At 45.7% G+C, this 17856-nt stretch overlaps 1 protein-coding gene across 2 annotated transcripts in view; it reads right to left on the reverse strand.

The window, feature by feature from the left end:
* Positions 1–13887: 13887 nt before the first annotated feature.
* FAM53A (family with sequence similarity 53 member A) overlaps positions 13888–17856 on the reverse strand; it is a 73537-nt gene continuing 69568 nt past the window's right edge. For both annotated transcript variants that reach the window (XM_061467061.1, XM_061467068.1), the window contains exon 5: positions 13888–15084. In XM_061467061.1, the coding sequence (XP_061323045.1) occupies positions 14761–15084 (324 nt within the window). In that variant the 3' untranslated portion in view covers positions 13888–14760. The remainder of the gene's footprint in view (positions 15085–17856) is intronic.

Genomic DNA, 17856 nt, shown 5'->3' on the forward strand with positions numbered 1-17856 from the left:
GTCTCAGAGGAGGAGTGTGAAGCACCGCTCTCTGTCACAGCCCTCAAAGCGAAGGCAAATGCGCGCTGAACATGTGGCACTTGGAAAGAGGCAGGGAACCCCCCAGTCCAGTGGAGTCACAGAGCCAACAGCACACTTAGAAACCATAGAATCACAGAATGATTTGGGTTGGAAAGCACCTTAAGATCCTTCAGTTCCAACCCCCCTGCCATGGGCAGGGACACCTCACACTAAACCATGTCACCCAAGGCTCACCCAACCTGCCCTTGAACACCGCCAGGGATGGAGCATTCACAGCTTCCCTGGGCAACCCATTCCAGTGCCTCACCACCCTTACAGTAAAGAACTTCTTCCTTATATCTAACCTGAACTTCCCTGTTTCAGTTCAAACCCCTTGTCCTATTGTTACAATCCCTGATAAGGAGTCCCTCTACACCATCCTTGTAGGCCCCCTTCAGATCACGCAGGGTTTCTCATGAAAGCGACATAAAGGGAACTAAGATCTCACATGCTGCCAAACAGTTATGGGAAGACTTTCTCCTATCCACACTGGAAGGATGTAGCATGTGCTGGGACACCTGCAAAGCCTTTGTTCCTGCAGTAAAGACATGAGTAGGGTTCTATTTATATTTAGGGTAGTAAATGCAGTAAAGACATGAGTAGGGTTCTATATATATTTAATAGAGCCAAACCTTGGTTTGCAAACACAAGAGCCACTCTGGCCTCAGAACAAACAAATCTCCTTGTGATGGCTTGGTTTACGAACACAAGTGCAGACTTTGGAGCATGTATAGGGATATGGTGGTTCTGCACGGAGAGCTGTATGTTAACCCAATCACTCACAAGTGGTGTCTCCCCACGCTCCCCTCCACAGCTTTAACAACAACCACTGCCCATGAGAGAAGCAAAGGCTTTCCCCAGCTAAAGCTGAGGGACCCTTACCCTGCCCAGGACCCTTCTGTTCAAAATGACCAGCTGAAACATGCTCATTGTAATGCCTGGGAAAAGCCCTTCCGAGGCCCTGAGTGTAAAAGGTGAACACACAAACCACCCAAGGTTGAGCAAGCTCAAGTTCAAAGGTTCTTTATCCACCAGCAAGACAATATCTTCCTCCTGACTGCCAGCCCTGCAAACGCAAGCTGTGGTTTGAAGCCCCATCCCATGTCCAGCATCAGCATCTCAGTGCAGTGCCCCTTGGGCTGTAGCTGTGGTTCAGGGAGGCTGTAGTCCTCCAGCAGCCCATCTGCTGGCATGGAGCACCCAGCTGTCGGGAAAGAAAGGAGATGTCTCAGCTTTCTAATTCCCAGAGGAGTCTACAAGGTAGGCAGTAAACAACCCACAGCAAACAGAGCAAATGGAACCAGAGACACAGTAAAGCAACAGAGACATTTTCAGATGGCTGGAGTAGGTTGCAAGCCAGGGATGGTTCAAGTGGTTGGCCCCAGGTTTGAATGTAAGCAAGGCACAGATAGCCTTTGTTGGCCAAACCCCAGCATATCCTACAAAGCTAAGAGTGAAGCTGATCCTGCAGGGTGCAAGTGCTGTGTGTCCAAAGCATCTTGCAAAAGAAGGAGCCCCGCCTCACTGGCAACACTGGTCCATGAAGACGCTACTCAAAATGGGACAGAGTCATAACTGCACTGCACAAAAGATCTGTGACCCCTAAAGCCGTTTGATTCATCGTGTAATTGAACCTCCTCCCCTACCCTGGGAGTCCAGGGGCTGCTGCCTTGCAGGGCTTTGCCCTTCCACAGCCTCCCCATGGGGGGTCCCTCTCTGGCCAGAGGAGCATCCTCCAGAGCAGATGTGTGCAGGGGACCTCCATCACTGGACAGTAAGGTTCCCCCCAGGCACAGCTGCTTGTGCCACCCAGCCCTGTGGAGGTGAGACTATCAGCCACAGAGGGGCAGTTGTTCTCCAAGGCAGAGCCCATAAGTGTCCCCCCTGAGGGCAGGTCAGTGCCAAAGGACACTCTGGAGCTGGGGGTGACACGTTCCACATGGGCAGTGGCCTCCAGCCCTGCCAATGCACTGCAGGTGGCCACAGCAACTGCAAGCTGTCCTGAAACTGGAGCCTTTACAAGTAGTTAGATAACAGATATGGCCCATTAGTTTGGCAGGCCGAGAGGCCCCCGTGCCAAAAAGCCCATCTCTACTCAAAAGAGACACTGTTAACAGTAACTCAAGAGGATGCAACAGAAGAAAATAAACAACAGTTGAGGCAGTTGGTGTAATTGGCCAGCAGATGAAAATAAATTTATGCCAGCTTGTGAATACGGCTGCTGAGCTTGATTCAGTGGGTAAATCGTGTGGCATAGAGCACAGGGCAGGCAGGAATAACATTAAGTAACAGACAAAGGCCAGGCTGCCTCTTGGAGAATATCACCCCTCCAACCACGCAGCTTTCCCCATGTCTGCCCATTTCACCCACGTGTCCCCTCACATCATTAATGTACAGGTTTCCCAGCCATAATGTATTTCGGGGGGGACGTGTGCCTGAGCCACTGCTAAAACAAATACCCAGACCCCCCAAACCCAAGAAGAATTAAAAGAGAAAATGCTCAGCAGAAAATCCCAACCATTTCAAGTGCTCTTTGAGGACCATACATGAATAACAAAGAGGGAGCCTGCCATTTATTCTTTTGCGGATCACTTTTAAGATCAGCTTTTGTTCCCTGCCTTTTAGAGCTGCTCCAGTCCAATGGGCAAAAATTCCATTCCCAGGAGCACACAAGAAAGAGCCGGGAGCCCTGGGCTGCACGTTTCACCTTTACTTTTACTTATTCTATACTATAAATGTTCAGCGTGGTCTTAACACGCTGAGCCAGTGTCTTCCTTTATGCAGCGGGGCCAACAGCTTGGAAACTGGGATTCTGCAAGGAGGAAAGGAGGACAGAGACTATAGATGGTGCGAATTGCCTAGAGAAAAAGAGACCTCAGGCAGGGTGGAGGAGACCCTTCCAAATGTGAACATCCTTTTCAGACAGCAGAGAAAATATCTCCCCTTTCCACATCCTGACCTGGATACATATAAGGCAGGGAAGCTCCAGCTCTTGATCACATAAAGCTGATTTCAAAGGCAGCGGAGCTCCAGTGTTCCTGTTGTCTCCCATCTTCACAGAGACATCCCGGCTTGCTGCCAGCTCAAGTCCATCCATTGCAGGGAAATGGGGGTCTCCTTCCTACAGAGAAAGCACTGAACAAGCTCCTAGCAAGGATTTATTTCCTTACCTTTGCCCTCAAACTGATGGCTGCTTGTTTTCCCCCTTGAATCCCGGTTTATTCACTCTGTCCTTTCCACCACACTCAAATAAGTCACAGTGCAAAGCAGTGAGGTCACTGTCAACTCTGTAGAAGATGTTATCACTGCCACCCTGTGATTGTCTCAGTCTTTGCTTTGACTGCCTCGTTTCCCTGAGCTGTATAGGAAGATATTGCCACTCCACAAAATGCAGACATGGGAAGTCTCAAGGGCTATGCCTCGGATAGCAAAGACACCAGCATTTCCTTGACAATTATAACTCTAAGAACTAGAATTTTACCTTTTTTTAGTTGAAGGAGAAATATTTGGGCCAGATTTTCAAAGATTAGCTCAAATCCCATTTAGGCAAGGCAAATAATGGCCTGTTTTTTTTCATCCAGAATTTAGAGGGTCTTTGGAAAAAAATCAGGTCATGAAAGTGACAGCAGAGACCTTCTACCAAACCTTGCTTCAGACAGCTTTCCATGCCAACAGTCACTGCTCTTGACATCCTTCGGTGGAGCTTGGGAAGTAACATCACACTGATGGCATCAGGCAACTGGAAGAGGTGGGGACCACCAAAGTTAGTGTTGTTAGATACAGCTGGAATATTGAAGCAGGTATTGTCAGGATGCACAGATTCACTGAAACCAGGGCCAGAAGGATCCATGGCAGGCATCTAGACTGGCCTTGTATGTTCAATACAGAAATAACATCCTCCTTTGATATGACAAATGCATCCATAGCATGACCACAGCCTTCCAGGCACAAGGCATTTTAGGGTAAGGTTAACTAACTAACAACGAATTGTTTCATGCACACTTGAAACCACAATGCTCTTTTAGGAGAGCTGTTTGTGAGCACATGTGCACACACATGTGGAGGCACCCGCTGCTGCATTATCTGATAGTAAGGGGACTCTACTGCGTATCTTTGTACCTGCAAAGCCACTCATCCAGAGTCCTCCAACTGCCTTGCAAACACTAATGCACAACTCTTGTCCTGGGGATGGTGGTAAATATAAACTCCCCTGTTTTACAGACAGGTCAAATGTTGCATCACCTCAGTCGATGGCGTTCAGAAACTAAAACCAAAAGGTCATTTTCTGGTTTAAGGACAGTATCCATTTCCCTGCGTTGTGTAACATTACTACGTGTTATGCAGCCATTTTGTTCCCAGTATTTTACATGTGTGTCTATCCTAAATCCTGCTGGCTTCCATGGCTTTCTGTTCTGCAACTGCAGATAACTGTTCTACTTATTTGTTGGAGATCGCCCTTACCTGCAGGCCTTCATCACATCTTTGCATCCCCAATAGCTCCCATCACTATAGAGCATCATCAGGCCCCATCCACAGGTACTAGAGAGGACTGTTTGGACCCAAATCTAGGACAGATGTCACGGGAACAAGCTGTAAACCAGACACTCAGATGTCTGATGACTGTCCAGACACATCTGAAACCCAGAATTTCTTGGGTGGAAGGCATGTCTGTCCAAGTAACAACTGGCAAATCAAAGCTATCACTTGAGGTTCATTTTCAACATTTAGAACACAATTTCCTCCTTTATTTGGAGAAATACCATTAATCATAGAATGGTTTGGGTTGGAAAAGACCTTAAGATCATCTCATTCCAACCCCCTGCCATGGGCAGGGATGCCTCACACTAGACCACGGCACCCAAGGCTCTGTCCAACTTCTGCTCTTATTGTTGGGGCCTGCTACTGCTGCTGCTTCATTATTAAAGCATGCAGTGCCAGCCACCTTTAGAATAACCTTGTCTGCAGCAGGTGTAGCTCCAGATTTCATATCTCCAAGTTCATCTTTTGTTTGCTCTTCTCTTGCTGGCCAGACCTCTGGTGAAACTCTGCTCAGGGTGACACCAAGTTACAAAGGCTGGGTAGATGATTAGGAGCAGGAAATGAGTTTCTGTAGTGGATACAAATTCAGCATCAAGATATCAGGGTCAAGCAGAAAATTCTAGATTTATTTTCCCTCCTCCCTTTCTTTTTCCTCTGTGAGGAAACAGAAAGTTCACAGAGCGAACCAAGAGTGTGATTCTTGTCACAACTGCAACGTAGCTGGTGACAAGTGATGCTAGGGGCTATTACTTGACTCTCTTCTCCCCACTACTCCCATGTCCTGTGGTGGATGACCCAGGGAAAAGAGCTGCCTTTGACAAGACTGTGACAAAATACACAGCCCAGGAAGATCAGCACAGGAGTAGCCAGAAGCCAATTTTGGCACAAGCCCAAGGACAGCAATGGTCTGCCATAATCCGACCATCTGCCTCCTTCCTCCTCTTGTTCCTCTTGGACCTGGGACAGGGCAGGCCTCAGGTTACCCCACGTTGCACAAGGAATCCTTTAAAGTAACTAGGCAAGATACCATGGCGTCTTTACAAGCACATCTTCCCAGTGTTCACTGTGGAAGTACAATGTTCATCCCACCATAGTGGTGGAGCAGACATTTTGACCTGTATCTAACCAACCCAATGGCTATGGCGGTGGCTTGAGGCTAAGATACCATCTTCTGGGCAAGTCACCTTGAGATTCAAACTGATTCCTCTTCAAGAGGACAACACGATGTGTCTGCCCCAGATCTTACTCCTAACCCAGTGATGGTGTAAGACTTGACCTGGGAACAACCACAGCTCATCATGGGTTAGAAAGATAAGGATTTAATACCAAAGGTGCCCTCCCTGCCAACAGCAGCAGTTATACAGACAGCAAAGGGCCACTTTACTCTTAGACAGGCTCTTAAACTCTTTTTTTTTCCCTCTTCTTGCAGCACAGAAGGGGAAACTCTGGCCTTGCTGATTGAAAACTTCATTTCATGGAGTAAAAGCTGGCACTACCGAGGAGAAACATAAGCTCAAGAAGGAATCATGCTCAAACGAGTGCCCTATTGTAAGATAAGTTTTTCTTTTAGCAACGAATCAACATAATAATCCATCTGTAACACTAGCTGCGCCTGCCTGTACTACAGCAAAGGGCCATCTGCCCATCTGCATATACGTTCAAAACGGGACAACCACGATGGCCTCTTAATGAAAGGCGCTCAGCAATTAGCACTTAAGTGAAATCGTGCCCGGGTGCTTCTGAACCCTCATTTGTCCTCCCCACCCCAACGCAACAAGTGTCTGTAACTTTTTCCCTTTGTTTTCATCCCAGTGATTTCTTTCCCCAACGGGTGAACGCGTTCCTGTTCCTACAACAGCAGGAGCTGAGTTGTAATCGACATATGTCCGGTGTAAGCTGCGTGGCAGCGAATTAGAGGGGCAAACTGCTCATCGCTTCCAAAATACCCACCTGCTCGGGGGCCGGGCTGCAGCGAAGCCATCCACTGCGCGGCTCCATCTGTCTGATGAACAGGCTGCACACTGGCTGAAAGCCGAATCGTTTTGCCTCTATTTACTCCCTTTCTTCCCCTCTCTTCTCTCCCTCCCCACTTCTCCTAATTGGAGCTCGTACGAGACGTGCAGACACCCACCAAAACAATGCGGCACAATGAGGCCAGCGTTTGTTAAACAGCTTCAACCGAAATCAGTGCCTGGCTGAGGCTGAGCAGGCATAAAGGAGACAGACCCCATCAGACCTCCCAGAGCGGGAGAGCTAAAGAGCAACGAACCAGGCTGCAAAACAGCACAGAAAATCCGCTTGGGATGCACTGTGTTACAGTTACAGGATGAAGCTGCAGCCGAGGGTGCTTTAGCACATGGGTCCTGCTGGGAAAACCAGCCAAGAGAACATGCCTGGGGTTAAAAGCCCTGAGGACCAGCTCACCAGAGAGCAGAGGGGCAATGCAGGAGGGAGACCAGAGCATCTTTGTGTTGGCCCCCAGATCCACTGCAGGCTCCCTTCAGTGTTAAGGTGCAATCCCAACGCAGGACTTGAGCACAGATCCCAAAGCGTATAAGAAAGTAATGGGAATTGTGTGTATTGGCACTGTAGAGTCTAAGCAGGTGTAATCAGGACAGCACAGCTTCTCAGCACAGACCAGAAGCATCCTGGCATCCCCATAAAAATAAGGATATTTCTATCCCTGCTACAAAAAAATGGTGTCCAGGAGGCTGAATTGCCCCCAGCCTGGAAAGCACAGGCTGCTGCATCGGGTGTCTAGAACAGGACATATTATGGTCATGAATTTCCTTCATCTAATCGCTTAACCTCATTAGGGAAATGCTGATTTCTCCACTAATCAGACCTTCCATTTCACTGACAAAGGAGAGAAGTTAAAGAAGAGAAGTAATTGCGATCCTCAGTACATCTTATTAAAACATTCAACAATCTACCAGACAGTAAAGACATCCTAGGAAGGCACATTATTTTCCCAGTAGCCTGGACTATCTCCATGGGAATCGGTTACATTTTCAGATGGACTTCTTGTAAAAGGCATTAGAATTAGACAGCAAAAGCTATTTGCAAGAATTAACATCAATAGAAACACCAATATCCTGGTGAAAGAGTGAGGAATGGAGAATGAGTCAGGTTTCAAACACCTGACAAGCTATAAAGGGTCCTTCTGGGGAAAACCCATCTTTTCCCTGCAGATGACAGTGAGATACTTCTTCATGCTTTGTGCCACCTTGTTGGGTCGTTCCCCTGCAGGACATATCCAAAAGATACATCAGGTTGCTCAAGCATTCAGTATAGGAAAAGTATGGGAGAATAATGTTCACTTCACACCTACAGGTGTTGTCACACACAGCCAGCATTGCTGCCAGGTACAGTGAATTCCTCCATGGGCTGAGCTGCTCGAGCCTGGTTCAACATCTTAGAGCGCTGCTTTCTTCCATTCATTTTAGCCATGCTTTTCCTTTGGCTTTAGAAACCCATTTGCCAACCTCCCCATCCAAGACACCCTTCCTCCCTCACAAACATCTCACCATGACAAGCAGCTTCCCCTCAGCCCCCCATGAACTCCCACAGCCTGTCAGTCCCTCCCGATTCCCCCGCTCTAAGCATTCAAGAGCCCAACAGTTGACATGACTAATTGCAGTTCAAAGCTTGCAGGGGTGGATTTCAGCGCTGAAGTCCCAGCCCCGGAAACTGCTCAGCCTTCAGCCAGATGAATTGCTGATCATACTTTTCCAGCCCCACTCCCACCTCTGCCCAAAAGAAGGCTGCAGTGATTCCCTGTGACTGGTACCCTGGCTGCACCTAGGGCAGAGCATCCCTGCATCCCACCTTAGGGCCACCCATAGCACTGCACGTTGGGGTTTTGATGGCAGTGGAGACACATGGTGTGCTTTCCAGGAACAGCTTTTACAGGAGCCATATGCTTGCAAACACACAAGTGTGTTGGCAAGGTGAGAGGTGCAGCACATCCACACAGTGTGCAGCTCCCGGGAGCTTTAGCCATTGGATTCAAAGGGAAGCACTCCCAAGCACCCATGTGTGTTTGGCAAAGGATGAGGAACTCAACTGACATCTCTGCAATGAGTGACAGGGAGGCAGCAGGCCCACAGCAGAGCACAGCAGATGGGGTAAAGTGAAATCTGCAGCATCCCTGGGTTGTTGCTGCTCTTGCAGGTGCCCCTGCTCTTGCATGGTCTCCTACCACAGCACCCCTTGCTTCTCCACGTCCCCTTGTTTCATAGGGGTCACTCCTGCTGCCTTTCAGCACCGTGTGGCTGACAAAGCTCTGCAAACAGGTAGGGAAGAGGGAAAGGGCAGATGCTCTTCATAAAAGGTCTATGGGGCATCCTGACCTTGCTTCAGCTCAGCCCTGGGACCTACTACCATTCTGCACAGCTCCTACTATGCAAAATACACAAGTCTTCAGAAGTTCAAGGTCTAGATAGCTTTGTGCATGCACAAACAAGACTTGCACCCTCGGTCCTTTCCTGCTCCTGGCCTAAAATCACATTCTATTCCTGAAGAGCAATGGTTTGAGGGAACTTTGCTTCATGAAAACGTGCTGCTCTAAGGAAGTCTCAAACTTGTCTCTAGAGTTCATGCAACACATCCTTGGCTCAAATCACTCACAGCAGAGATCTCTAAGCAAAAGAAAACATGAAAGCAATATTGCCAGTGGGTCCATTAAGCTGCAGGTAGTGAAAGCCCCTTCATTCTCCCCTAGTAACAACCAATCCTCAGCATACCAGTGACTGTTTTGCTGACCAGATGGTGGTGGGAGCAGTAACTTGGATGATGTTAGTTACACACAAACTCCAAAACAACTGATGTCAAAACTCACTTTGAAAACACACCAGAATGAGCTGCTAAGCGTATGGCAGCAGTGCTCCTCGAAAACTGTATTTTGTGTGCGTTAAACAACCAACAAGCACCACCAAGGGGTCCAAGCATAAGCAGCACAGCAACAGGGTCCCAGATCCCAACTATTTCATGCTCATCCCTTTATAATGCTGAGGAAAAGGTACAGAGGTTTGATGGAAGTGGCAGCCCACAGCTCCCGGACCAGGTCGTTTGCAGGGCGAGCACACAAAACACATGCCACCAACCCAGCCAGCTCACCTCTTCTAAGGACAAGGCCTCGAATGGAACATCAAACAGCATGGTTTGAGTTGGAAGGGAAGGGACCTTAAAGCTCATCCAGTTCCAGCCCCCTGCCATAGGCAGGGACACCTTCCACTAGAGCAGGTTGCTCCAAGCCCCGTCCAACCTGGCCTTGAACACTGCCAGGGATGGGGCAGCCACAGCTTCTCTGGGCACCCTGTGCCAGCACATTCACAGGGAAGAACTTCTTCCTTATATCTAATCTCAGTCTCCCCTCTTTCAGTTTAAAGCCATTCCCCCTTGTCCTGTCCCTATGTGACCTTGTAAGATGTCCCTCTCTAGATTTCCTGTAGTCCCCTTTAGGCACTGGGAGCTGCTCTAAGGTCTGCTCAGAGTCTTCTCCAGGCTGAACAAGCCCAACTCTCATCAGCCTCTTAGGAGAGGTGCTCCAGCACTCTGAGCATCTTCATGGCCTCCTCTGGACTTGCTGAATCAGGTCCAAGTCCCTGTTGGCAGCCCCAGAGCTGGACACAGGACTGCAGCTGGGGTCTCGCAAGAGTGGAAGAATCACCTCCCTCAACCTGCAGGTCATGGTCCTTTTGATGCAGCCCAGGGAACGGCTGGCTTTCTGGGCTGCAACCTCCCATTTCCAGCCATGCTGAGCTTCACCCACGTCCCGGGTGATGTGCTGAGCAGCACTGGATGCTTTCCAGTGAGAGGATGAGCCCTGCTGCGGGAGCCCACTGCGCACGCACAGATCCATGCTCCACTACGTGCAAAAACAAACAGTGAACAGTTTGCAAAATAAACACAGTGAGCAGATTGAGAGAAAACACTCCTGCATCTGCCAACCACCACCGAGCACTTACCAACAAACCCACGTGCTTTCAGAGGCTCTGCAGAGCCGAGCCGTACACCAGTAGCTCATCAGCATCTGTACCTGCAATCTGAAAGCAAATGAAAATTCACTGGGTACCACCCCACCAGAATGGGCTTGGATGTTGACAAATGGATGTGTTATTGGGAAAGGTGATTAGCCCAAGCTTACAACATAGATGTGTAGATTCCAGCAAATATCAACTCTGAATAGGATCCATAGTTAAACAATGCACTGGAGGCTCCCACCTCTGCTCCAGAGAGCTTTCCTTGCACACTACTCTCACACGCTCTTCCTCCAGCAGTTATTTTACCTTGTATCTTTTAGGTTTGCCTAGAGATGGAAGTCACAGAGATCCAAAGGAAAATAGGATGGGAAAGGACTGTGAGCAGTCATTTTTCCTGCCTTAAAGCAAGCTGAAATGTAGCTATTGCTCCTATCTCCATTTGTGGAAGAGCTACTACCATCTCCCCACACACCTCCTCAGTCATCCCCAATCGTTATTTTGGCATTAGAAGAAACTATCACTGGTAGGTGTAATTTAAGCCATCTACCATATGATTCCAAGCTCAGTTCTTCCAGTGCATCCTCACAAGGGCACTTCCTCAGCCTGAAGTACAGCATCTCAAGTGCTGGGTGCTCCTGTAAAGCACAAGATTATCTTGAGTCTCACCAAATATATCACCATTGGTGAACCTTAGCCTGAAGCTTGCTTTCCTACCACCAGCAGGACAAGCTGCCAGGTCCCGTATCTGAAACACTGCTCACTAGCTGCCAGGACTCTGTGCAGTTGTTTAACCCTATCTAAATTTAGTGCCTTGCTGGAAAGGATCTTGTCTTGCCCCTCCATCTCCTCCCTGTCACAACCATTGCTACATGATGCCAAGACTATTTTGAATTCGAATGCTATCTTATCTGCCACATCTGTCCAGCTTCCTGTTGACTGCAAATTTAACATGTGTACTACTTTGTTAGCCAGGTTGCTAATAAAAAGGAAAGATAAAGTGACCTAGAACAACTCCCACAACCCCATGCAGCACGCTCTTCCATTCTGACACTGGGTGCAAGGCGGAAGGAAACCACTCCTGCAGCAGAGCTGCTTACAGACTAGCTCAGCCCGCTTCCAAATACAATCCAATCTCTGAAACCATGCTTTCCCTTTCTGCAAACCACCTTCTCTATCTGCCCAACAGCCACCACAGATTTTATGCTATGATCAAGTGCAACAGAAGTGCCAAATTCACCATCTGTGAATTTCTTTTGGAGTAGGAACGAGAGCTTGGGGAGGGGATGCAAACCTAAAGCCTGCTCCATCTGAAGTAAGTTTTAACCTGTAACTCCTTTCACTCCTGGCTCTCATGAGGGATCACGCTAGCATCTGTAGGCAAAGCGCACAGATTCTTTCAGTGCGTTTCTTCCTTTGCCAGTGTTACTGCACAGCTGCTCAACTACTTATTTTCCTGTCACCCACTAATAAGGGTCTAAACTAGATAATTACTAGTTCCTACTCCCATGAAACTTGTTCTTCGGTATCTAAAACCACTCCCTTTCGTTTGTTTCCATGAAAGGGCCATTTAGAGTTTGAACAGCTGGCTCACCAGGAGACCCAGTCCTGTGTTACCATAAGCAAATGTACTTGGGCCTTCACTTGGGAAACCTCTTCCCACTCTGAGCATCTGGGTAGGAAAGTGGCTTTGTGTTGACTGAAACCAGCACACCTACAAAAGGTAAGTGGAGAACCTTACCTCTGAGTCTAGGTAAGTCAGTGCGCTGAGATCACAGCCAGACTCCATTTCTGAGATAGAATAAATGTTATATGGTCTTCTACTCTTGCCTTTTGCTCTATTGCTGTCTTAATAGCTTCAGTTCTTGTTAATTTGTTTTCCTTGATGAAGTACATTTCACCTTTTTCTGTTCATGCCCTCTGATGTATTTTCTTTTTTTACTTCTCCTAGGAGCTTGTCTCCCTTGGAGGAGGAAGAGTCAAACACATTGCCACATTAGCTTTCTCACTCCATGCCATTATACTTAACTAGAGTGCTTCCAAATAGGTGAATTAGCTTTTAAGTGATCCCAGTGGCCTTTGCTACAATCCTGCATTAAAGCTGATTCAATTTTACTTACCTCTATTGCCCAATTAAGAAGAGTACACAAAGAGAAACCTAGCTCTGCAACGAGCAATTGCAGTCCAGGGGGGAGCTGCATTCTTCCATTACCCACAGTGACTGATCACTGTACTACAGCATGTTTCCCACATACCCATGAGGAAAAAAAGCTGTACATCACTTGCTACTTCTTGAAGCAGCAGCAAGAACAGGGATCCTCAGCTGCATAAGATTATTTCAAATAGCTTTGTGGATGTGTATGCCCCCAATTGGTATGCTCTGTGCTACACCAGAGCAAATACCTGTGGGATGAGATGCACACTGCTAACAGGAGCTTCTGAAGGAACCAGTCTTTGCTCCAAGAGCAACTGCTTTATTGCTAATCTAGGAAAAGGGGAATGATTTTTGTCACTTATGAGCAGCTTCACTTTCTCTCCCATAATATATATATATGAACATATCAAGACCCCAACAAACGTGGGCAGTGTTCCTGCACCTAACTACACACATATACCAGTATCACCATCACAGACCATTGCTACATGTAGTTGTACATGAAATAGAAGTCACAAAAGCAAGAGAAAAGTTTAGAGTTCCTTACTTGCTACCAAAACTTACATTTTTGGTATAGGTACTGAGTGACACAAGCTGGGTCAGTAATCAAAGGCTGACCCAAATCACAAGGTTGGAGCCTGTGTCATACCTTGCTTAGTCTTTGTCATATGCCCCATATTTATGTCTTACTTTAATCCCATTCCATTAGCTGACTTAAAATACGTGGCTGTGTTTTGGTTTTATGGCACAAGTTACAGTAAGAGTTTGCTCCTTTAAGCAGGCTAACACGATACACTGGAAAGGCATAATCTAAGCTTCCCCATTCCTATCCAATTTAAAACCATTTCAAGATTAATTTCCCCCTTGTTCAGGAAAATCCTTATTGTGGCCGAACTAACAAAGTATGTGTTGCAATAGTCTGCAATGAATGCAGTATTACATTTGAGATGACTGCAGTGCATGTAATCACTGAGACTTATGGGACCCGGCCCGAGTTTTTCCCCAGGTCTCCAGAATAACCTGATGTCACTTTCTTTTTAGATGACCAGAAATCTGCTTTCTCCCTCCACCCAATTCCACACAAATACCATAATAGAGAATCTGCCACAGATTACACATCTTCCACCACTAAAATTCATACGCAGACACAAGTGCAAAGCAAAATGTCATTTTATTTAATTCAAGGACTATTTTCCTTCTAGTATTGCTGAAGGGATCACCTCCTGGGGAATTCATCATTACAAAGTCCCTGTCTAAAAGTTCAAGTGCTCTTGTTGTACATTCTTTTGAACCACAGAAAACAAAGACCAAGTAGGTGGGCAGCTACTTGCAGTTTTATCCCACCTAAATTAGCATTGCTTCAGGCTAGAAAACAATTCAAGTAGTAAAATAATGGAAAATGTTAACCTTTAAGGTCACTACCATATTTTGATCAAAAAGTCCTGAATGTATGAAAAGAACATTTGTACACGTTATGAAGGTGGTTTTTTTAACCAGACACTGTTGAAAGATGGCAGTTAAGTATTTTGGACCAGTTGTCAACCAGATATTAAAGAGTTCTATCTGAAGGTTTATTACCAATTTCATTATGCAAGTCACTGTTCACATTAAGCTCTTTAACAAAAGCAACATATACCCGCACCAGAATCACTGTAGACAGATTTAGTTTTATAGAATGCCCTTCTGAAAATTCATTTCAAAATAGAGATGCTTTTTTCTCCAGAACTGTAAAAGCCATAAAAATGCAAAATATCTGTTAGGAAATTTTTAATCAAAATTATTCCTTAATGTTCAAAATAACGTTTAACCTCCTACTTTTTCCTTTTTTGTTGTCATCCACATATTGATCAACAGACTAAACAGGTAACAATGGTTCACGTTTTTCCCCCACCTGAAACATTTCTTCTAACACAGGCCCAAGATAGGCAATACAGAGATTCAGGGACATGGATTATGCATGGCAAAGGTAATCCTCTATCATTTTAATTTAGAACAACTCTGATTCTAGCACACAACTTCCGAGTCTCAGTTGTTTTCAATCTGCTCTAGGTCCAAGTCTCCACAGTCTAGAGGAAAGATGCCTTCTTCGGTGCTCTCACAATCACTTGTGTCTTCATCGCTTTCACATACTACGGCTGCTTTCTTATAATCCCTTGTTTTGAAGCTACCTTGGCATGACCCGTGATGCCTTACTTCATCCAGCTGTTCTTTCATCGGGCTGGAACCAGGGGTGATGATGTTCATAAGATCATTTGAGTCACATGGGGATGACACAATCGTCTTCATTTGCGTGTCATCATCATCATCTTCATAGTCAAGGGAGCAAAGACTTTTGGAATTTTTTAAAGTCTGCAATTAGAAAAAGATACACAAATATGTTAACCATGAGGAGAGCAAATTCCTTAAATTCCTGAGTGGATTGAGAGCATGTACTCAAAAGTCAGAACGCCACAAGTTTAAAGTAATCCTGGAAACATGAGAGGCACGAAGAAAAGTACTTACTTACTACATAATCTGGTTTTGCACAGGTGTTTTGCCTATGGAGCTTCCCACTAGTGAGAAAAACTACCCGTCCCCTTTTTTATGCAGAAGGGTCCAAAACCCCAGCTTTAGTCAACTGAATGAGGAATTACAGACGCCCAGTTTGATGTTATTAGCTTTTTGGCAAACCGAGAGCACAGCATTTGGTAACATCAGCATTCAAGTCAGACAGCTGCACTGCAACCCAGTCAACAATTAGTTTCCCAAAGTTCCCAAGCATGCAGACAATGAGCCCTGAGGCATCACCTCAGCCAGAGTCCACAAGGCAACAGCACATTTGGTTAACCTCCAACAGGGGAAAACCAAGCCTTCTTAGAAAGCACTGTGCTCCAGAATCAGCTTAGTTTGTCTTATATTTGGTTACTGTTTGAACCAGAGCTCAGGAATTTGAGCAATCTTGTTTAAATGAAAAGTATACAGAGAACAGAGGGGAACTCACCTTTATTTAGACAAAGTAAAAAGAAAAGAAAACCTCAGTAAAAATGCTACCTCTGTCCCTCAGATAAAGGGATAAATTGTCTAAACTCCTCACATAACTCTAAGGGATCCTTGACTAGAATCCAGAAGCAGCATTTAAGAAGAAACAGACCTACACAGACAGCAGAACTTAGATTTTAACAAGTGAGAAACTTCTAAGCTCTGCCTTACACAGTGAGAGAAGGGTGAAATGATCAGGGCTCCTCTCAGAGGTGGTAAGAGCCAGGAGAATAAAGCTCTGCTAGCTTTCATCATCTTACTGGTTAAGTGACTCCAGTTTCTCCTACACATGGCAATCATTTCATTACAAGTCGATCCACAGGGAACAAGACCAACTTTCACACCCATTTTCAGCTTCCTCTCCCCATTTGTCACTTCTTAAGTATTTTATATTTGTTGATATATTCAGATGAAATGGGAACATTGCAACACTCCCAGTGTGCTATATTCCAGATGCTCTTCTAAAGCACTGGATAATCTGTTTCAGCAATGCACATCAGCAGCCACACAAGCAGCTTAACAGTATCTTTGGGTGCTTTTTAAACAAAACTTTACAGATTTAGAACTCCCAATTAGTAAGCCTCACCTTTATATAACTGGGTAAGAGAATGAGGAAACCCCACTGAGGTGATCTGCCTGACCCTTGAAGATCAATGTTATATATGGATCATTTTGCAGACAAGCCCACTGCCACTCTGCAAGCTCATACAGTTCCTTGGGCATTCCTACATCAAATCTACATACAAAGTTTACTTGTGGAAAAGTCCGGGCAAAGGCAAAAAGCAAAAGCACTTGGGTTTTAGAGTTTAGTCACAGCACAATCAGACTGACTGAACAGCAGTTCTGGTATGGGATGGTGCTTCACCATCACTGGTGCCTCAGTATTCTCCCAGCCCACACATACCACATTGAAACTCTCACTAGTGGTCAGAAGTTAAGTTTTATGCCTGTACTGCACACAACTCTTATCATGCTCAAACAACTTTCCTATCTTGTAATAGACGGTCATAGCTTTCAGGCTAGAAGGCTCTATAAGGGCTAATTTACTTTGCTTGGACAGACACAAGCCCTAATTTAGAAGTTGATTTATGCAACTCCAAGACCTACATCCAAAGATCAACTTTCAGAAACAACAAAACAACTGTTGACCGTAGTTCCATCAGAAGGAATTCACCAAAGCCTTTGTTAGCACATCCAATTTTGCATGTGACTAGCATCAACAAAACTGGTAACACTGCATGATCAAAAAGCTTTATGTTTCCAAATTTCACTTTCCTACAAGAACAGTATTGGTATAAAATGTATTTGTTTTCAAAACACTTCTATGCAGCTCACAGCTTATTCACATACAAACATTTGAGCTCCTTTTCCTGACTAAGAACTGTGAATTTGTCATATTTCCTTAAGCAAAGCAGTGTATTTTTGATGTTGAAAGTGTTAAAAGATATTTTAATCCTAATTCTAACTCATTGCTTTGAGAAACAACACATTTCCTGTTGTGTATCTCCATATAGGGGACAATATTTTCAGTTCTTTAAATCTTATAGTAGGTACTGGGAAGGAAAGGGGTCAAAGAAAGGAAAGCTTTGAAAGTTCTGCTTTCAACCCTTTAGAAAGGAATTCCCAAGTCCCCCTTCAAAATATCTTTTATTCAATTTACTGCTAGAAATTAATCCAACCACACAGCTGTCCTTCTAGAAGGTTTGTGTACATAAATGGAAAACTGCCTGTTAGCTGTACTGTGCTGAAACCACTTCAATGGGAACTTTTAGCCGGCTTCAACACAACAGCAAGTGCATTCAACTGGTTCTTTGTTCCCCCACTTGTCACAACCTCACCGAACTACAAATAGGTGGATTTATTATCTCACAGCACAATCCCACTTCTTTCACAAAGCAAAAGGTAGAAATTGCAATGCATTCAAGCCCCCTGAACTGCAGCTTTCCATGTTACACTGGTACAGTACCACACCTTTCAAGCACAATTGTGCTCAGTGGGGAGCCTGCGAGTACTTGCTCAATGGTCCTCATTTTATAAAGGATGCTGGACTAACAAGACAAAAGAGTCCACAGTTGGCAATGGATAGAACTCAATCAGCTAAAA

This window comes from Pezoporus flaviventris, unplaced genomic scaffold (genome assembly GCF_033815535.1).
Source record: "Pezoporus flaviventris isolate CSIRO_AGI_PZ_B2104156 unplaced genomic scaffold, CSIRO_AGI_Pfla_v1 ptg000002l, whole genome shotgun sequence".
NCBI lineage: Eukaryota > Metazoa > Chordata > Aves > Psittaciformes > Psittacidae > Pezoporus > Pezoporus flaviventris.